Source organism: Nyctereutes procyonoides, unplaced genomic scaffold (genome assembly GCF_905146905.1).
Source record: "Nyctereutes procyonoides isolate TBG_1078 unplaced genomic scaffold, NYPRO_anot_genome, whole genome shotgun sequence".
Taxonomy (NCBI): domain Eukaryota; kingdom Metazoa; phylum Chordata; class Mammalia; order Carnivora; family Canidae; genus Nyctereutes; species Nyctereutes procyonoides.
In genome coordinates this window covers 41,185,228-41,208,064 of record NW_026575049.1, presented here as the reverse complement: position 1 = coordinate 41,208,064, position 22,837 = coordinate 41,185,228, and the positions used below count along the sequence as shown (strand labels likewise).

Sequence of the window (22,837 nt, the reverse complement as noted above, 5' to 3'; positions counted from 1 at the left end):
TTTTTATGCAGACACAACTTTTCAAATCCTTTGAGTGATTACCAAGGAGCTTGATTACTGGATAGAATGGCAAAGAGTTCTTTCATTTTATAAAATACCACTAAACTCTCCTGCACAGTGATTGAACCATTTTGCATTTTCAATAGTGTTGAGATTTCTTACTGCTCTATTCCTCTAGAATTCAATGTTTCCGATGCTCCGGATTCTGACCATTTTAATAGGTGTGTAGTGGTATCTTGTTACTTTAATCTACTTTTCCCTGATCTCATATAATGTGTTACATCTTTTTATAAGCTTATTTGCTATCTTTATATCTTCTTTGTTTCTGCTAAGATCCTTGTATACTTTTTAATTTTTTTGTCTTCTTATTTTTAAGAGTTCTTTGTACATTTTGAATCACAGTCCTTTATTGGACGTTTCTTTTGTAAATATTTTTTCCTACTCTGTAGTTTGTCTTCTCATTCTCTTGATGTTTTTTTTTGGAATAATTTTTAATTAAATGAAGTCAAGTTTATCAATTACTTTTTTTTTATCAATTACTTTTTTTCATAGATTCTGCCCTTGTATTATGTCCAAAAAGTATTATCATATCCAAGGACATCTAGGTTTTCTAATATAATATAATATAATATAATATAATATAATATAATATAATAATATAATATAATATAATATTTATATTATAGGACTTTTAAAGTTTAATTTTACTTAGCTATTATAGTTTCACTTTTAGGTCTATGATCTATTTTGAGTTAATTTTCATGGAGGGTGTAAGTTCTGTATCTATATTCAATTTATTTCATGCAGATATCCAGTTGTTCCAGGAGCATTTCTTTGCTCCTTTGTCAAAGATCAGTTGACTCTATTTATATGAATATATTTCTGGGCTGTGTGTTATGTTCCACTGATTTATATATGTCAATTATTTTTTTTAATTTTTATTTATTTATGATAGTCACAGAGAGAGAGAGAGAGGGAGAGAGGCAGAGACACAGGCAGAGGGAGAAGCTGGCTCCATGCACCAGGAGCCCGACGTGGGATTCGATCCTGGGTCTCCAGGATCACGCCCTGGGCCAAAGGCAGGCGCCAAACCGCTGCGCCACCGAGGGATCCCGTCAATTATTTTTTTACTGTCTTTGTTATTATAGCTTCAGAGTGAATCTTGAAGTCAAATAGTGTGAGTCCTCAAACCTTGTTCTTCTTCAATATTGCACTGGCTATTCTGGGTCTTTTGCCTCTCTGTATAAACTTTTTTTTTCTGTATAGACTTTAATATCAGTTTGTTGATATCCACAGAATAATTTGCTAGGATTTTGATTGGGATTGCATAGAATCTATAGATCCATTTGGGAAAAAGTGACATCTTGTCTATACTGAGTCTTCCCACCAATTAACATGGAATATCTCTCCATTTATTTATTCCTTTGATTTTGTTCAACAGCATTTTCTGGTTTTCCTCATATATATATTGTACATATTTTGTTCAATTTATACCTAACTATTTAACTTTAGGGCTGTTAATATAAATGGTATTTTGGTTTTAATTTCAAATTTTATGTGTTCACTGCTGGTATATAAGAAATCAATTGACTTTTGTGTATCAGTCTTACTGCAGCCTTGCTATTATTAGTACCTGAGGATTTTTTTAAAGATTCTTTTAAATTTTCTATATAGATGATCATGTCATCAATGAACAAAGACAGTCTTATTTCTTCCTTTCCAATCTATATACCTTTTATTTTATTTTCTCATCTCAGTACTCATTGCATTAGCAAGGATTTCAGTGTGATGTTGGAAAGGAGTGGTAAGAGGAGACATCCTTGAGTATTAGTGGAATAGCTTCAAGTTTCTAACTATTAAGTATAATACTAGCTGTAGGATTTTTGTACATATGCATTATCAGTTTGAGGAATTTCCCCTCTATTCCTAGTTTCCTGAGAGTTTCTTTTCTTCTTTTTTTTAAATCATGAATGGGTATTGGATTTTGTCAGATGCTTTTTCTGCATCTATTGATATGATCATGTGATTTTTTTTCTTTTTTAGCTTACTGATGTGATGGATTATATTAATTTTTTAAAATGTTGAATCAGCCTTGCATATGTAGGATAAATCCCACTTAATCATGGTACATAATTCTTTATATAAATTGTTGGATTCAATTAGCTAATATTTTGTTGAAGATTTTTGCATCTGTGTTAATGAGAGGTATTAGTCTTTAGTTTTCTTGTAATGTCTGATTTTGGTGTCAGGATAATGTTGGCCTTCTTGAGTGATTTGGGAAGTGTTACCTCTGTTTCTATCTCTGAGATATTGTAGAGAATTGATAGAATTTTTCCATAAATATTTGTTTGGTAGAACTCACCAGTGAACCCATCTGGGCCTGGTGCTTTCCGTTTAGGAAGATTATTAATTGTTAATTCCATTTCTTAATAGATATTGGCCTTTATTTGTTGAGTTTTGGCAGATTGTGTCTTTCAAGGAATTAGTCCCTTTCATTAACATTATCAAATTTGTAGGCATAGAATATTTCATAGTATTCCTTTATTCTCCCATTGTTTGGCTGCTTATTAATTTTTTATTGCAGTGTATTTGATATAGAATGTTATATTAATTTCAGGTGTGTAGCTTAGTGATTCAACATTATGAAGTGATCACCATGATAAATCTAACTATCTTTTATTGCCCTTTTAACGTCCATACAAAAATGTAGTGATGATCCCTCTTTCATGTCTGATAGTAGTAATTTGTGTCCTCTTTTATCTTTCTTAGATAGCTTGGCTAGACATTTATTGATTTTGTTGATCATTTCAAAGTCAATCTTTTGGTTTCACTCATTTTCTCTATTAATTTTTCTGTTTTCAAATTCATTGATTTTTTATTCTAATATGATTTCTTTGTTTCTGCTTACTTTGGATTTAATTTGTTCAACTTTTTCTAGTTTCTTAAGGTTTAAACTTAGGTAATTGGTATTAGGTGTTTCTCCTTTTCTAATATATGCAGTTGGTACTATAAATTACCCTTCAGGCACTGCTTCTTCTGAATCCTACATATTTTGATAAGTTGCGTTTTCATTTTCATTTAATTGAAAATATTTTAAATTTCTCCTGAGATTTCTTCTTTGACCCTTGCATTAGAAGTATGTTTCAAATATATTTTGGGATTTTCCAGTTATCTTTCTGTTATCAATTTCTAATTTAACTCTGTTGTGGTCTGAGAGCAGACATTATTTGATCTCTATTTTAAATTTGTTAAAGAGTGCTTTCGGGTCTTGAATTAATGGTAGATCCAATGGATGTGGTCTATCTTAGTGAGTGTTCCATATGAGTTTGAGAAAACTGTTGATTGGTGAAGTAGTCTGTAGGCATATGTCTGTTATATCTAGTTAATTGATTCTGTTGCTGAGCCAAAATGACCTTACTGATTTTCTGCCTGCTGGATCTGTCCATTTCTTATAGAGATGAGTTGAAGTCTTCAGTTGTAATAGTGGATTCTTTCTTTTCTCTTTTCAGTTCTGTCAGTTTCTACCTCAAGCAGTTTGATATTCTTATGTTAGGCATGCCATTTAAATGTTTATTTTCTCTTTGTTCTGATTTTTTTGTTGTTGTTGTTTCTCTGTCTTCTCTTTATGCCTTACTATGGGTCACTTGAATTTTCTTAGAATTTTATTCCATTTTGATTTATCTTTAATATTTTTAGTATGTTTCCTTTTTCTACTTCATTTTACTTTCCAGACCATCCACTGTGTTTTTATTTTTAGCTATTACATTTTTTTATTCTTAAAATTTTCTTTGGACTCCTCTTTATATCTTTTATTTCTTTGGCAAGATTTTTTCAAGCATATCTGTATTTCTCTTTGGGACATTTTTTATCATGGCTCATTAAAAATCTTTGTTAGCTAATACTAACTGTTGGCATCTACTGAGTGATATTTAAAAAATTTTCTTTTAAATCAATTAATTGACATACAATGTATTAATAGTTTCAGAGGTAGAGTTTAGTATTTCATCATTGATATCACACCCAGTGTTATTACATCATGTGCCTTCCTTAGTATCCGTCACCCAGTCACCCCATCCCCCCACCTCCTCCCCTTCAGCACCCTTCAACTTGTTTCTTATAGTTAAGAGTCTCTTATGTTTGTCTTCCTCTCTGATTTCATCTTATATTTTTCCCTTCCCCTATGTTCATCTATTCTGTTTCTTAAATTCCATATATGACTGGAATAGTATGATAATTGTGTCTCTCTAAATGGCTTATTTTGCTTTGCATAATATCTTCTAGTTCCATCCACATCATTGCAAATGGTAAGATTTTGTTTTTTTTGATGGCAGTGTAATATTCCTATATATTATATATATATTACATTTCCTTATCCATTCATCTGCCAATGTACTTTTGGGCTCTTTCCATATTTTGGCTCTTGTGGACATTGCAGCTATAAACATTGGGGTACAGGTGCCCCTTTGAATCACTGTATTTGGATAAATACCTAGTAGTGCAAATGCTATGTCTACCGAGTGATCTTAATTGAAGTTGAGATTTTCCTGGTTCTCTGTATGAGTAGCCTTTTTTTTTTTTCAGTTAAAACCTGGAATTTGGGGGTATTATGAAACTCCGTATCTTCTGTTTTGGTGGCTTTTTGACACTGCTTCTGCAGGAGAAGGAGTGGGTACTGCCTCAATAAAAATCAGGTGGGATGGAATTCAAGGTTTCCCACTTAGTATGTGTTAACATGAGGAGAGGCAGTGGTACTGCTGGATAGCAGTGAGAGTTCTGGCTTTCCACTATGCTTCCATTGATACCATCCTGGCCAGAAGTGGTAGGATTGAATCATTACAGTTTCTTCCATGGCTTCCACTGACATGGGGAATATGCAGGAGTGGTGTCATTACTATTGGGTGGTAGTTTAAGACCTGACTTTCCATTAGGCTTCCTCTGATAGCACCCTAGGTGGAAGGAATGTATCATTTTCACCTTATAGGGGTGTAAGTCCAGGCTCTACCCAACATCTCTCCTGTCACTGTGATTGGTCACCTCATTATACCTGTAAAGATGAAAGTTCTGACTCCCTATTTAGCCTTTTCCAATAAATACATCCTTCATCCTTGCATGTGTGTGTGTGTGTGTGTGTGTGTGTATGTATGTATATGTATGTAAGGGGAGAGTTTGGGGCACCTTGTTATCGACTGTCAAGTGTTAAAGTCTAGGCTTCCTTCTTGGTCTTGCTGATGAGAGTAGAGTTGAGGGCCAAAGTCTTACTCTGTAGTGTTTACTAGTATAGTTTGCTTATTTCCTAAAAATTTCCTGCCTTACTCGGCAGCCCCTCAGCTTGTCTTTTAGATAAATTGTTGTTTTGGAGGGCTCTTCCTGTCTGTGATTGTTGTCATTTCCAGGTTACTGGCTTTTCCATCTCCATGGACACCACAGGATGGGGGCTGAATATTACCATCTGTAATGATGAAAGTCTCCACTCCCTTTCTTCCCTGACACCACCTAGCATGGATGTTGGAGTAGTCCATGTATTCTGATGAAGGGGAATCTAAACTCCTCACTCAGACTTTGTTGAAATCTTCTGTGCTGTTTGTCTAAACATGGTGTCATGGTGGACTGCCCCTTTCCTGGCACTTTGTCTAGACTGACCTGTGTTTGTTGCCATTTTTTGATTTATCTACTTGTCTAGTGTCAAGTGTAAGATGAATGAGGCAAAAAGAAAACTCTGGGAACTCCCCTTACTGTGCCATTACTTGGACTCTAAGCTCCTTCACTGGTCTTCCTCTTCTGCTTATATTTCTGAATCTTGTTTGTTTCATAGATACTCTCCAGGGATTTTAATTGGATTGAAAAAAGCAGAAGTTCACCATTTCTGATTATATACTGAAGGAACAACTGACCAGACTTGCCAATGGATTGAGTGTGGAGTGTGAGGGAAAGAGCAGCATCCACAGTGATCCTTTTTTGTCTTTACCAACTGGAGGGATGCTGCTGCTATTATCAGAGATGCAGAAGACTGAGGTAGACCTGATTTTTAAGAGGAAGCTTTGGTAGTTTCTGGACATGTCAGGTTAAGCTGCCCAGTGCAGACATTATGTCAGTTCTTGGATCACAGGGTCTAGTGTTAAAGGTGGAAATCTGAACAGGCCTTGCCCTTTGGGAGTCATTGTGTGGAGATACATTTAAAGCTATGGAATAAGATGAGACCAGTTGGGGAGTGAGGAGCTCAGGAGACTGAGCTCAAGGATGTTTTACGGTTGAGTTCTTCTCAGAGGAAAGAGTGGCAAGTTTGGTCAAAAGTGCTAAGAGGCAGAGTAAGGAGTGGAGTGTGGTCTGACTTTTAGGTTCAACAGTCTGTCCCCAGCAGTTTTACCTTCTGCTTCCCAAGCTGTGTTTCCTCCTTCTAAGACTCACTACTCTTATTTTCCTTTTAACAGATTACATTATTTTGAACTCTCTTTTTTCTTTCTTCCATCTGTAAATCATAGGATATGAATGATAAACACAAATATTTCTTGATAAATTCCCATGCTGGCATAAGGAATTAGAACCAGTGAATTTATCAGTAATTGGAGCCTTGAGATTTTCAGAGACACCATCACAATTACTTCAAAGCATTTTGCTTCTGTCCTTATTTCTGCTTATTTAAATCTACTAATTTATTAATAGATATATAAAAAAGAAACATTTTCTTTATCTTTTTTAGAGAGCAAGAGAGAGGTAGGAAGGATAGAGGGAGAAGGATAGAGAGAATCTTAAGCAGGCTTCATGCTGGGCAGAGCCCAATCTCACTATCCTGAGATCATGACCTGAGCTGAAGTCAGGAATCAGATGCTTAACTGACTGAGCCACCCAGGGGCCCCAACATCTTAATTTATTTATTAAGCATTACTGATATCACAACAAAATGGCTTACTTCATTTCTTATTACAAGCTCAATGGACTGGAGAGCATATGAGGAACCTCTCCTATGTGCCATCTTTGTGGTAGCCCACCTATTTGACATTATATGTATTGTTCCCTTAGATCTGGTGACAGCACTATGAGGTAGGATTTATTGCTGCCATTTCAAAGCCAAGGAAACTGAGAGTGTTTAGGTTTCTCAACCCCAAGATCATGCTCTGTGGTAAGCTGCCTACATTTCCATAGTAGCCTTCTTGATAACACTGTGGGGGAAATTATGTTTCATTAATCTAGCATGCAATATTTACTTTAAAACAAAATCCATTGGTTGATTAGAGAAGAACTGTTAAGTTCTGTTATTTCACTTTTTAGTTTTGGTACAGAGAGTCAATGTCAGTGTTTCTTTTAACTATTTTTTTTAAGATTTTCTTTATTTATTCATGAGAAACACAGAAAGGCAGAGACATAGGCAGAGGGAGAAGCAGGCTCCACGCAGGGAGCCCGATGCGGGACCAGTCCTGGATCACGACCTGAGCCAAAGTCAAATGCTCAACTACTGAGCCACCCAGGCATCCTGTCTTTAAACTATTTGTTACTCTTTACAAACAAGTTTGGGGGTATAGAAGTAAGATTAAAATGACTTTTAAATTTAATTATTTTAAAATACGATGGATCTTGTGAGTGTTTCTCCTAATACACAAATTTATCCCTTCAGGTCTGTAAGTGGCTAAGGCTATCTTTCACATCCACAGAGCTTTGAATTCAGTATTTTTAAGGGAAGCAATGCATTTTCTGGAAAGCAAAGTGTTAACCTGTTTCCAGAGCAACAGCTGTTGTTATGCAATATGGAGGGTATTTGCTGTAACAGTTTGCTATGTTGGGTAGCTAGAGAGGGAAGTTTTCCAAAGATGTATCCTATCACTGCAAATAAATAAATAAAACCAAATCCCCCACTAGACCATATACGGAGTAGCTATGGGGATGCTATGTTTGATCTTTTCAATGATTTTCTGCTTAAAATGGGCAATTTTGCAGGCTGGTCCTTTCCAGCGGAGACTTGGAAGTTCAATCTATGCAGTTCATTATCAAAGGGAAGTACTGACCATCTACTTGCTGGGGCTCTAACCAGAAGAGCTGGAAGTGACTTCTGAGACTTCTACCTTTTTATCAAGAATCAAACAGAAAATTAGGGAGGCCAGTTAAGTGATTCGCTTCTAAGGGACACACAGCAAATAGTGGGTAGGTTGGTGAGAACTCAAGGCTGCCAGTAGGCTTTCTGCCACATTCCTTCAGATTGACCCCCAGAGGAGGCCAAGTCACTGAAAGATGCCTAGGAGGGGTTTAGGTACTATACTTGGTGAATGCCGACTTTGAACACCAAAGGTCATGTTTCCTGCTAAGTGGAGAAAATACGACTGCCAGTCTGTTCATGAACAAGCAAAGTGGGAACGTTTGTTCTGGAGTAAAATGAGGTGTTGCTGTGCCAGCGGTGCCAGCTGTGTCCCAGCTATCTTGTCTGTCCCCATGCGACTCTCATCTTCACTGGCTGTACTAGCACTCCTTGCATGCGTGGTTGTTATCTCAAACCACGCAGGTCCTTCTACTGAGCTGGCCACGTATTTTTCTAAAGGCATTTGCTGGGAGGGGCAGGCCACTACTTGCCTGTAAAATCTTTCACCACAGCAGTTGGTGATTACTCTCATCTCAATACCTTTATTTTCTTCCTAGAAACTTTGTTGCTTCATGTCTTTTTTTATTCCAATTTCTTGATAAGGTTTTTCCATTTCATTTTCCCCACAAGGCAGGCTAGTTTCCATGAAGTAGTATCAGATTTATTTGGTGGCTTTATCATAGTATATTTTACTCCTTCAGGAAAAAAAAATCAAGAAAATACAAATTTCCATAAGAAAGAAAAGGGAATATGTATTTTTCTGTTTTTATTTTTGTCTTTTTCACTGAAAACCCAGCCCCTATGAACCAGACTGCAAACCTAATGCCAATGTTGGATTACTGACAGATAGAAACTTCGTGTGTACCAAAAGTTTATTTTGATTTAAGTTAATCTGTGATTTTTCATATCATTTGTAGGGAAAGTTTCACATAATATGGGCTGAAAATGTTCCCCTGGAAAATGACAGTATCCTACATGGACTATTGTGATCTGCCTTCTATTTTCTTTCTCTAGCCACTTCCCCTGCCACCAAAGCTTCTTTCTCTCTGTGCCTTCACACTAAGCTTCTTGCACACACCTACTTTCCTGTTTGTTTTTTCTTTGTGCTTTCTGTTCTCTGCCTGCATTTCTTGCATTCCTACCCTCCCTTCTAAGAATTGCCTCCTCCAGGAAGCCTTCCATCAGATGCCAAGGTTGGGCCAAGTTCCCTTGTGTAATATACCATTGATTTCTCTCTTTGCACAGCCAATAGCCATCTGATTGTGTAATTCTTTCCTATTAGACTGTTTGATAACACACGTTGTACTTTCATTCATGTCGTATCACCAGGAAGTGCTTACCTAGCACAGTGCCTGATACAAGGTAGATTTTTTTCAATCAATGTCTAAGTGTAGGTAGATGAAAGAGTGGAATTCAGTTTAGTTGTTAGTTACTTCTTTTGTTGGGTATTTTATGATAAAAATAGAGGGAACATATCAAATCATTTCCTCGCTATTGAATTCCTAAACTAACTTTCCTATACAGAACTAGTAAAAACCACTTTTGAGTCACATCTCTAAGGAAATGCTCTTAGCCATATACTTGCAATATGATAAAAGATCATACAATTCCCTGGATAAATGTGGTGTGTAGGATATTAGAGGTTTATAGAGGCAAATCATCTGAAAGATATGAATATGAAGACTCAGGAGTCCTAGAATACTTACAGTGGAATACTTAAAGTAAGCAAATCTTTGTGATAATTATTTTCTATCATCTGTACAAAAGCTTTGGGCAAGCAGGTTCAAATTTAATGTTCCAAGAAAAGAATATTACAAAAAGTACAAAAGAAGAGTAAAGTGGTCCCAAAAATGTTCTTTTCATACCTGAATATAAAGGATAACAAGGCTTATCTGGTATATATCAGATTTTTTTTTTTGAAGGGACAAAGGGAATGAGGAAATGTATGTCTTCTGGCATTTTTAGAGTCAGGTGGGAAAACTGACACGACTCTGATGTTCTTGATTCATTTCTGTGCACGGGGTACTCAGGAACAGGGAAAGGGCAGTCACATAGTCATCAGTACCCTTGCTTAGTCCCCAACTGTTAATGCCTCATTAGTTGATCTCTCAGCTCTTCTTTTCCAAGTGCCTAAAGTAGGGATTTAGGTAATAAAGACTCCCTAGCCATTGTTGTAATGAGGCTGAGACCATGGATTCCTTCCTGGAATAAGTGAATAAGTTTGCTTCATTTTGTCCCATGGCCATTAAATATAGGCCTTGGCTGTGTAACTTGAGATTTCAGTTGGTACTGAGTGATAAATTACTGACTATTCACTCATTCCTATTTTTATTGACCGTCTAGTACACTCCAGGCATGAAGCTTCCCCTAAGATAAGAATGATAAGCAAGACTGAGACTTTGCCCCAAAAGAGCTCACAATCAAGAATTGGAGGTGGATATATAAAGTGAGCAAGATAGACCAGAGTCCACTAAGTCTGGTGACTGGCAGGTGTCAAGAACACTGACTGAGAAGGAGGGCAGGCACTCTGCTCAGTGTTTCCCTGTGTTAACTCTCTCAGGCCTCTTACAACACCATAATATAGGTATTATTATTATTATTATTATTATTATTATTACATATTGGGGAAGGAAACTAAGGCATAGAGAGGCTTCAGTAACTGCTCAAAGTCACACAAGTAGGGGTGTTTCACCTCTTGAGTCTCGCTCTCTACTTCTAGTGGTTCTAGGGTCTCTTGCCTTTTGGTGGAAATGAGGAAGTAACTCCACTATGTTCCTTCAAGAAAGGAAGGAGCTTGACTGAATCTCAAGGGACAAGTAGGATGCCTTTTTCATTCTAGAAAGGGAAACAGTATTGCAAAAGCCTAGCGGCATAACAGCATTTCCCCCCAGGAAACAGGTAAACTTTCAGCATTTCTGGAGGATCAGGTGAGAGCATCAAAATTGGGAGGGATTTGAACCTGGAAAGCTTCAATGCAGCAATGGCAGTTTATTTGAAAAAACAAACAAACAAACAAAACAATGAAGACAGAAACTATTGGTGCCTGAGACTGAGCTTGGACAGCCCTGAGTTCAAATCTTGACCTTGTCATTTACTGGCTGTTTAATTTTTGGAACTTAACCTCTCCAGCCCTATGATAAACTACAGAGTAGGGATTGTTGTGATGACAGAGGAAAAAAAAAACCCTGGAAAGGCTGAGCCATTCTGTGGCATGCAGCATCTTTGCAATCATGTTGGCAGCTCCAGAGAGACCCAAGAGTCCAGTGGTCCTCCACCTGGCTGCGTATTTCTTTCTCCTTAGGGAGCTTTAAAAAATACAATTGCATGTGCCCACCCTGAGAGATTCTCACCTAATTGGTCTCGGTTGGAATCCTGGCTTGGGTATGATATTAAAATCCTCCAGGCTACTCTGATGCTTAGGCAGGGATGGAGGCTTCTAGTCTAGGCCCTCTGATGCAGCAAGGGTCAGAGGAAGACCTTGGAGCTGGAGGTTAATCTGGTCCTCTGTTTTAGGATCTGAGTGTCGTTGTACATGATACCTCTCTAGGGAAGGAAAAAACCTTGTTCTATCCCCTTAGGTTCAGTGAGTGTGGCCCTGCAAATTAGACTATAAAACAAAACAAAGCAAAAAGATGTAGATGAGAAAAAGTTTATTAGTATTATATGCATATATGGAGGCCTTCATAGAAAAACGAAGAATCAAAGAAGCAGATAGGCCTGAGAGCTTATTTATCAAAGCCTTTTTAACAAAGAACAGTGAATGTGGTGATGTGACAAGACAGAGGAGAAAGGGGTTTGGGCTCAGGGTGGCAAACCGGGAAAGTGACTGGGGAATATATGGGGGAAGTAGTGGGCAGTAAGGGTATTTTAGCAGATTTGTTCAATGACCCACCTTGGTGCCGACTAGCTGTCTCCTTTATGGCCATAAAACTCCCCTAGAGAAGTAGACTTGTGGCAGTCCTCATTTCTCAAAAGTTTCTGCTTTTGGTCAGATAAGGAAAGTTTTCTTTCTGCATTCACTGATTTGATTCCAGGTCAAAGTAATCTTACCCAGGTGGCATATTTTGGGGTGACACATTCTAATCCTCCTTTGCCTCACCTCTGAGTGCCTGGAGTTCCTCACTCCTGTGGCCTTGAGTCTGCCGGCTGTTTCTGTGATCAAGCTGCACTGTACTAGTAGCCCTGTTATCACAGTCACCATCACTTCTACCTCTAATACTGCAAAGTGCAGCACCCAGCAAACCTCCCTCCCTACCCCCCAAGATCGTTAGGAGGAGAAACGAGATAGTGACCATGGATGCACTCTCAAGCCTGGAAAGCTCTTGAGGCCATGTGAAGAAACCCATGCTTCTCCTGCGTCAGGGACTTTGCCAAGGTCACAGCCAGCAGGGAAGGTGAGGCCTCTGCCCCTCCTACCCAAGACACTCCTTCCTCTCAGCTATTCCTTCACTGCCTGTGTTTATAGTAGGGAGGTAAATAAACTCCATCAGGCCTTTCAATGTTCTTTTTGTTCTGAAAAAAATCAATGGACCATGCAGAGCACGTGACTTGGCTTGGCACGTCCACAGTTGCGGAGCTCAGACGCGGACACACTGTACAGCCTGTCCTTCTGCTTTGGTGAAGGCATGACTGTATTTTTAGACCTGCCCAACGCTGCCAAGACAAGTAGTGTATGGAGATGCAGGACAGGCTTGCTGGCCTGTGTAACAGAAGCGTCTTGCCTAAAGCTACGGCAACATATGCTGGAGGTTCTCATTTGCTGCTGAGGATGGTGGAGGGGGGTGGCGTGTTTTGTTTTGGCTTCTCATAAAACATTTTATAGCACTTCACACTGTGTGCTTGAGGATGTGTCGAAACATAGGATTAGCTTTATGAACTAGCTTTGTGAGGTGTCTGAGGCAAGATAGCAAGTTTTGAAAAAATGAATAACACTTAAGTTTATCTTTAAACTGCAAATACAATATTTACATTTTTATATACACAATAAAATAATTTATCAAAACACTACGAATTTGGAATTGTGATCATTTGGGTTGACTTTTTCCCTCTGTACTCTGTATGGAAGATTTGTTGTGTACATTATAATATCACAAAAACAAGAGGAGATTTGTTAATATCTTAACCGAACAAACTGTTCTGGCATTCAAATGAAAAATCTATGAAGACAGGCTTTATTCTTGCTGGTTTCTCACCTCCTGTGACAACAGCTTATCACTAAAGCTGATTTTGTCTCTGTCCTGACTTCCTGGCTTTAGGCCCCACTTGGGTGTTACTATAATAACTACCTGACTAGTTTTCCCGCCCACGTTCTGTTCTTTTTCCTGCCAGTTGATTCTCTGGACAGCGATGGGAGTGGTATTCTGGTACAAATGTGGCTATGATTTCTGGTAACTGACCTTCAGGGGTTCCCCAGGACCAGTATGATAAGGACCAACTCTTTCAGGGTGGCACATGAGGCCATGACTACCCTTCCCTCTTCTTTTCTGGCCCCTTCATCCACATGGGAGGCAGCTGCAGGGAGCTGGTTTCTATTTCCCGATCCATGGAACTCTTGCCTACTCCAATTGGATTGACCTTCCTCCTGCCTTCCAATAGTCCAACTCTATTCAGAACTGTAGGGCTTTACTCACTACCATTCAACCCTGAAATAGTGGATTCTCAGGGCAGGAGTCCATCCAGCTCCATGATTTGCTGTGCATACCTTGGCTGGGGCACCTACCACAGCGTTAAACTTACTTGTTTTCTCCTCACTAGACTGAACTTGTGAGGGTAAGGATCATGTCTTACTCTGGCAGTGTTTGGTGCCTAGAGAGCTATCAAAGTATGTTTGTTAAATTAAGTGACTTACGGTTGTTAACCATGTACCCATTTGCCAAGCAAGCCTGGCAGGGTCTCTTTTTGCAGTCTCTTGGGAGACACTGCCTTGAGTTGCTGGATGGATGTGAATGGCTGGGAATGGGTCTTCTTATAAAATAACCCAGGGTTAAAACTTCAGGCTGCTTCTACCCATCATCAAAATTAATGAGTTTTAGTGCATGTTTATTACATTTTCAGTGGAAATTTTCCAAACTTGTGGATGGAATTCAGAGCAGATGCCAATTCTGCCATTAGCTTCCTGTCTGCGGTCGGTGGTAATCTGCATACATGCATAATCTGCATACATGTCCACATGCACACACACACTCACACTCACACCTAGGCACACATATTGATGTATACAATTCATAGTCTGCTTTATTTCATGGCCTTCATTGTCCTACAGTTTGGGATGATTTTTATGTTTCCTTCTTGAAGGATGCTTAATAGATGTCTCCCAACACTTCCTAATTATGTCTTTTTGGAATTTGACTTTTTAGGTATATCCAAGATATAAGCTCCTTTTGATGTATGTTTCAGTCCGAAATTTGGATTTTCAAAGTGGTTAATACTCTTTATGTTAGTACTTTTTATGAGTAAAATGCATTGTGAACATTTTTCATTCCGTATACACTCTTATTTAACAAACTAGACAATCTCTAATGACTTGATATGTCTTTTTTGCCATTAAAAAGCAACAGGATAGTCCTGAAATGAAAACTTCAGGACTAAAACTAATGAAAACTGAAAAAGAAAATAACTGTATACTAGTGAAAATATTATAAAATTATAAAAATATGAAGTGACATACTTGCATGGAATATACTGATAGGCCGTTTCAGGATATCCTGGGTAAAAGCTTAATCTATTTAGGAAAATAAACTCTAGAAGAACCATTTCTATAACATCTGTTGTTAGACTAATTACTACTCATCCTCATTACAACACTCGAGCAAGGAGCACTTTGTCAGGTCAATTCACCAATTTATTTAGAATCAACAGAACTTCATTGCTTTAAAAGTAGTCATTAATTCTGGCCTTTCACAGATTCAGATGACGCTTTTCTTTAATTAATCCAAATTGTGATAATATAGATTACATGTGAATCTATTTACATTGTAAATCTTGCCTCGTGTTCTAATAGGAATTAATGGAAATCCAATATTGTGTAAGTTAAGCACTGACTTGTAATTAATGGTACAAATGGATTTTTGGAGATGATGTCACTTGGCATGGTCCAAAGATTTCAAAGACGAAATTTCGCAGTTTTAATGGGCTCATATAAGGAATAAGGAAACAAATCAGTGTTCTCTGAGATAAATTCACAATCTAGGGGTCTTAATACAAACCACTAACCAAACAAAAACATCCTCCCTGACAAAATTTCAAAGGTGTAGATATACTAGAACTGAAAGCTTGTCCCCATCCTAGATCCATGAGGTTAGTAGATATCTTTTGTGTGTGAACTACATTGTTCACAAGGACATTTTATTACAGAGTGAGTAGTAATTTATAAGAGTAATAGCAAATGTATGTGAGTACTTAACTGCATGCAGCTACTTTTCTTATATATTCTCAATTCTTTCTATAAGCTTATGTGACAGATACTGTTTTCCATCTTAGAAAACTAAGGTCTGTCAGAGTCACACAATTAGTGGGACGGCCCAATATCATGCAGACTCTCAAAACACATATACTTAATTCACTTTATGTAGAGGATTCTCTGATTGCCTCAGTCTCATGTCAGACGGTGAAAGAACTCTACCCAATTCCATAAGATGATTCCTAATTGGGAGTGAACATTTTAATTTTGGAATCAAAGTGTCTCATATATTTGAAGTAGGTAATATAATTAGCTAAGGAACAGGAAGTTCCAAAAAATTTTGAGATAAACTTGAAGTTAACACACTTTTGAATGCTGAGGGACAAGCAGAAAAATAAATCACACAGTCACCGCAATAAGGAATCACTCTCTTGGAAGCGATTTCCGTATGGTCACACCTCTTCAGGGAACAACTTCCTCCTTCCCTTAAATACAGATCTGTCGCTCCTGCCTTTTACAGGGGACTCAGAATCAAAAGTCAGGCTATTCTGTTAGAGCAAATGACAGGACGGGAACTGGTAGCTGTCAGGAGCGACAGCAGCTCCGAGGAGCATCCATCCACATTTCTATTTTGCTCCTTTTCTCTCCCTCACCAGGTACTTTCTTTCCTTTGAGTCCCTCAGCTTTTCTCTGTGGAGAGGCGTGTCCTGCTGTTTCTGTCCTCTCTGTGGCCTGATTTGTAATGCCTGCTCTCCTGCCTGCATACGGCTCTTCTGGATTTTTAAACTTCAGCCCTGCTACTAATCGCCTCATGTTTCCAGTTGTCCAGGTTTCCAGGGATCACAATGATGGGCCCAACTCATCTTTACAAAACGTAGGTCATAAGACATGGGCCAGAGGTCACCCTATTTGAGCTGTCTTTGTGTTAGGTATCTGACCCTATTTGCTTGTATTTTGAGTATTTAGGAGTAGAGTCACATGTTATGGCCACTGCCTTCTTAGAGGTTAGCAGACAAGGAAACTTCCCATGGGAGACAGTATGTCAAACACAACTTCTCTATTGCACTGTGTGCAGGAATCTAAAGGGATTTCCAGACATCGATGGTATATAAAAGCAGTGTTTAAGGCTCTCTGAGGGAAGTAATTCACTTTCCTATTACTGAACACAGTACCACATGCTGTGTAGTGTTCATGCAATTTAAATAATAATGTAAATGAAAGCAACCACAAAATAAATGTCATTCTTTGATTTCTTATTGTATGTCACACACTTCACATACATTATTACTAACTCTTCTAATAACTCTAAAGGAGGTATACAAACATCTGTATTTTACAAAAGAGAGAGAGGTTCAGGAAGCTTAAGTAACTGGTCCAAGGTTATACCACATGTAAATGGTAAAGAAGTTACTCTGATTCTAGAGTATCTGATTCTAACCTTCATGTCTTTATCGTACTGTGCTGACAATATATTTTTGTATTTCAAGAGGCAGGAATATTTTAAAGAAATTAAGATGAGAAAAAATAGTAGGCTATATTTATGCAGATATTCACCTTTACTGTTTCTCTTCCTTTATTCGTGAAGTTTCAAGAGTACCCTGGTGTCATTTCTTTCAACCTAAAGAAATTCCTTTTCCTATGTCTTTATGGAACAGGTTTGCTTTGATAAATTCTGTCTTCCTCCTTGAGAAATGGCTTTTTTTCATCTTCATCCCTCAAAGATATTTTCACTAGAAGGAGAATTTGAGGTTGATAGTTCTTTTCTTTTGTCATCTTAAAAATGGCCTCCATCATATCTGATGAGAAAATGTGGTCCTCGGGATTGTTGTTTCCCTGGATTTAATATATCACCCGACCCCAACCGCCAGTGACTACTTTCAAAACTTTTTCTTTATCTGTGGTTTTCAGTAATTTTATTAATATGTGTCTGGGCTGATTTTTTTTGGTTTATGTTCTTCAGAGTTTGTTGAGTTCTTGTATCTATAAATTTATCTTTCAGCAAAGCTTGGAATTTTCCAGACATTATTTCTATGTATGTTCGCTCTGTACCAATATGGTCTGTCTCTGCCTTAGGGGCTTCAGTGACACAAATGTGACATCTTTTGACATTGTCTCTCACGTCTCTGAGAGTCTAGCCATTTTTTATTTCAATTTCATTTCTTTCTGTTGTTCAGATTATATAATTTCTACCGTTCTCACCTCAAGTTCACTTGTCTTTCTCATCTCCATTCTGCTATTGTGCTCATTTCATGGATTTTAAGTTTCAGATATTATATTTTTCACTTCAGTTTAGTTCTTTTTTAATAGACTCTATTTCTAAGAATTTCTGTCATTTATTCATTTCAAGAATGTTCACCTTAGTTCATAGAAAATGGTTCTAGTAGCTGCTTTAAAGTCTGTGTAATAATTCACACATTTGAACCATCTTTGGGTTGGCATCTGCTGATTGCTCATTTGCTCATTCCTTTGATATTAGTCAGATTTTCATGGTTGTTAGTATATCAAATAATATTGGATTCTAACCTAGACATTTTGAATATTATATCGTTAGACTTGGCATACTGTGAAAATTCTCTGGAGAATATTGATTTGTTGTTTGAACAGGCAAACCACCTGTGCGATCTGTCCTTTTCTTTTGTGATAGTCATGTCAAGATCAGTTCACTTTTCAATGCATTTGCCATGCTGTTTGGGTCTGCCTGGGGCTTGTATATCACTCAGGGTTTATTCTGGTACTTGGGTGATTTTTATACTGTAATTTAGTTCTCAAAACCATCATTGTACTTCTTTGGGCATTTTCTGGGCATGTACAACTTGGAGCATGAACTCATCACTTGTGAAGGATCAAACACAGATTAGAGATTCTCTTCTCTGGCTCTCTCTCTTGTCTGTGGGGTTTCTTCTACTCCTCAGGCTTCTAGGGCCCACTTTTCCAGTTTTTATGGATGGGAAGATGAGTTTCTCAGAGTTGGCCTCCTGGGCCATGGCCCAGTTTCATGCAATGCAGTGAAAGAAAGAGGAAACCCATAGCAGTGGTTCCTTCACCCTTTGCAAACTGGGGAGGGAGGGGTGTCCCTTTTTCTGCTTCTTTTTTTTTTTAAGATTTTTTTTTGAGAGAGAGAGAAAGAGAGAGAGAGAACACATGAGTGGGAAGAAGGGGCAGAGGGAGAGAATCTTCAAGCAGACTCCTCGCTGAGCGTAGAGCCTGATGCAGGGGGAGTGGATGTGGGGCTCAATCCCACAACCCAAGATTATGACCGGAGCCAAAGCCAGGAGTCAGTCACTCAACCCACTGAACCACCCAAGCACCCCATTTTTCTGCTTCTTATAGCCAAAATGTTGAATCATCATTTGGGATCTTAAGTGTCCATTCCCCACCCCCCACGCCCGGGGTAGAAGTGTAGATTTACTTTTGAGGCCTTGAGGCCTGCCTGGGAAAATAAAAAGAGAAAATTCAACACAAGGACTTTCCCCATACTCTGGCTTATAGGGACCCAACCCCCTTTCCTGTTGATCTAGCCAGAATAATAATCTTAACTCCAGGTTTTTTGTTTTTGTTTTGCTGTTTGCACCTTTTATAAAGTTCCCAATTTGGCTTGCCTTCAGGCCAAATCCAGAAGGAGAAAAAAAGGAAATACTCTGAAAACTCTTTGTAGCCAATTTTATCTTTCCTTAAGGTTTGACTTCTCTCCTGAATACACTTGCTGTTGTTTACTTTTCAGACTCCTCAGGTGGTTGTTTGCCATGTGTGTCCACATTTTAGTTGTGGTCAGGGGAGCAACAGAATGGGCTCCTTATTCCTTATTCCGTGGACTGGCTCTTTTTTTTTTTAATTGTTATTTATTTATGATAGTCACAGAGAGAGAGAGAGAGAGAGAGAGAGAGAGGCAGAGAGAGAAGCAGGCTCCATGCACCGGGAGCCCGACGTGGGATTCGATCCCTGGTCTTCAGGATCGCGCCCTGGGCCAAAGGCAGGCGCTAAACCGCTGCGCCACCCAGGGATCCCCCGTGGACTGGCTCTTAATCATGTTTTCACCCCTAGCACTTGCCACAGAACCTACCACATAATAGACATTTAGGTAAACGAAGGGAATACAAGTGTAAAATGTGTGGCTCACCAATGTGCAGGAAATCTTTTCTGTGTATGTGAATGAAAATGTAAAATGTGAAGCTTGCCAATTCTCTAGCAAATTCTGATAGGACCCGGATGGCACGTGTTTGGCTCACTGTCTGCCACTCTTCCCACGCTCAAATATGATCAGTATTCCTTCACTGCTTGGCACCCTGCAGAGCCTGAAAGCAGCCATAGAATATTCCTAGCACTGCAAACCTGGAAGCCACTGTCAAGTGAACAGCATGGGCATGCGGGGTACAAGCCGGTCTTTTACTCCTGTCTTTCAGATGTGTCCACACAACATTTCCAGCCTTCCTTTCCCATTTAAATGCAGTGCTTCCTCCCTACAAATTTCCATCTTGCCATAGTCTTTGCTTTAAGATTCCAGCTGATGGGCACATTTCTTTCTTTGCCAGGTGGGCTTGTGGAGAAAAATCATTTTTTGCTTTCTCATATAAAGCCTATGTTTTCATTAAAAAATGTAATTTGACTAATGTATTTTATGGAGCTTTCCCTCATTTACACCAAAAGGAACTTATTTTAGTGTTGTAGCCCTTGGGAAATGATGAATTTGTTTAATAGATCAGTAATTATCCCATTCAAAAATGATCATTAGACTTCCTCTTTATTTGATTACTATGTATCACCAAACCCACAATCCGTTTATCACCAGCTGCATCCATTAATTCAGTCTTGTTGGTCCATGCATAAGAGACCACTCTAACTTCTCGCTTCTCATTTTGAGTCTTTCTAAGAAAAATATTGGTGGAAAGTAGTATGCCTTAAATATATCTGATTTAAAATCTCAGTCTGTACGAACTTTTATTTTTTGTTTTGTTTGACATTTTTATTACCTGAAGACTATTTTCCAATAAAGTCACAGTCTAAACAGAAGTATACTTTTTTATTAGGGAATTGGGGTGATTATTAGCTCCTAGGGGGTGATAGTGATTGTAAGAAGCAGTGTTGGTAAATGTGAATGCCTTTTCATGTCGTTGTACGTTTGGTATGAAACACCTACCTGTGACTCAACTAGGTACGGACTCAGGGTAACTCTTTCCAGAATGTTAGAACATCTCCACTTCTAAAATGGAAAATATATTCAGAAAATGAGCTCCCAGATTGTCCTGGGAGTGTGTGGGGTACAAATAACAAGCATGAGTGAATTGAAGGTTGACATCACTAAGTATAGAGTTATCTAATAAGATTTCCTTTGGATCATAATCCAGGATTATGGCGTGGGATTCTAACTTGCTATGGCTAAAATCAGAACAATAAAGTGGAAAGAAACTGACTGGTACAGTCTAAGTGGGGTTCACAATCTAAATGCGTTTTTCTTTTCTCCTTTTCCCCCTGGGGTTTCCAGTTTACCGTGGTTTCTGGGCAGTCCTGATGCTTCTGGGCGTCATCGCTGTGGTGACTGCGAGCTTTCTGATCATCTGTGCAGCCCCTTTCACAAGTCACGTTCTCTATAAGGCTGGTGGAGGCGGGTACATCGCTGCAGGTATGTGCAGGGCAAAAAGTGTGATTTCCAGCCATGTTTTTCTCCATATCCTCACATTTTCCTTTTCTAGTTTCAGATTTCAGGCCTCTACTAGGAGTAATACAATGATGTTCATATGCAGTATTGTTTGAGTGCCCACTGTATGCAGACCCTCCTCCAGGGACTTAGCATTTCCTGTGTGCTCCACAGCATTTGCTCACTGTATCCACGTTGTAGGATGACAGCACAGGAAGGGAAAGTTCTGTTCCTTAATCTCTCTTAACCTGTTTCTTTTCTATCCGTAAAATGGGTTCATAACATGTCTTTCTGTAACATCAGGATATGTGTGAACTTTTCTGTGCATTCTTAAAAAGATAGCCCCATGATGATAATTACAAACTGGCATGATTTATTTATCACAGGTAAAAAAAGAAAAACATCTCTTTCTACAATGTCATCATTCACTTTTTTAAATTGTGGTTCATGTGCGTTATCAAAACACATTCTGTCCTTGGCAAAACCTGCATTTGTTTTAGTCAGCGTTCCAACTAGTCTTTTTAATCCTGCTACAGTGATCTTAGTAAAAATAGAAAAATAATCGACTAGGTGTATCTTGTGAATGTTAAGTGTCCTTCATTTAATTGGGAAGTAAAAGCCAGAACATTAATCTGAAAACATATAAGCACAGATGATTTGTAAAGGTAACAGTTTTAGAAAATGAGACGAACTTCACTATGACTAAGACCACATTGTACATGACTATGCTATTTTATAGCATCAAATCAGAAGGACAAAGTGTTTCTGTATGAAATGGTAGCGACAGGAAAGAAATAGAATAGATAGCGTTGTTCTCTTTAAATCATTGCAAAGACAGCTCCTGATATTGTCCGTCATCATTTAATTGATGGCCAATTAACAGTTCCTTGAAGCAGACCTAGTCCATAATATTGTGCTTAATTCTGTAGAGGGAATAAAAAAGAATAATCAGATATGGATCCTCTGTCCAAAGAGTTCAAAAAAGAAAAAAAAAACCCACCCAACCCAAACCCACCCTGTGAATAAGAGTCCTGTTTAACCCATTCTGTCATTCTTTTGTCTTTTATTCACTTCTTTCCTCACTAGTTTTCCAAGGACCTTGTTTTCAAGGGCCTGGGTTTACCTACGAAATTTATCATTTTAACGTATATAATGCAGTATAAAAATGTATTTTTAGTACATTTCCAGAGTTGTGCAAATATTACCACTCTCTGATTCCGGAATATTTTTTATTACCTCACAAAGAGACCTCATTGTCTCCTCTCCTTTCCTCCCCTTGGGCTTGAGTCAACACTCATCTACTTTCTTCTTTTTTTAAAAAAAAAAAAAACAAAAACGATTTTATGTATTTATTTATGAGAGACACAGGCAGAGGAGAAGCAGCCTCCAGGCCAGAAGCCCGATGCAGGACTCAATCCCAGGACTCAATCCCGGGACTCTGGGATCACACCCTGAGTCAAAGGCAGACACTCAACCGCTGAGCCACCCAGGCTCCCAACACTCATCTACTTTCTATCTTTTTGGGTTTATTCTGGAGATTTCATATTAATGGATTCATACAATGTGTGGCCTTTTGTATCAGGCTTCTTTCACTTCAATCTCAATTTATAATCGTCTTCTTTAATTAATAATTCCATAAGACCAAACCCCTTATATGCCATAAAACTGAACATTTCTGAGCCAAATAGTTTTTCCTCCTGCAAACCACATTCTACCTTTACTTTGTTCAAAGGTCTTGTGA

General features: G+C 38.4%; 1 protein-coding gene across 1 annotated transcript in view; it reads left to right on the top strand.

Moving 5' to 3' along the window:
• Positions 1–22,837, top strand: part of TMEM182 (transmembrane protein 182) — a 56,800-nt gene that overhangs the window by 16,639 nt on the left and 17,324 nt on the right. Inside the window, exon 4 of the mRNA XM_055327765.1 lies at positions 20,944–21,081. Within this exon, the coding sequence (XP_055183740.1) occupies positions 20,944–21,081 (138 nt within the window). The remainder of the gene's footprint in view (positions 1–20,943; positions 21,082–22,837) is intronic.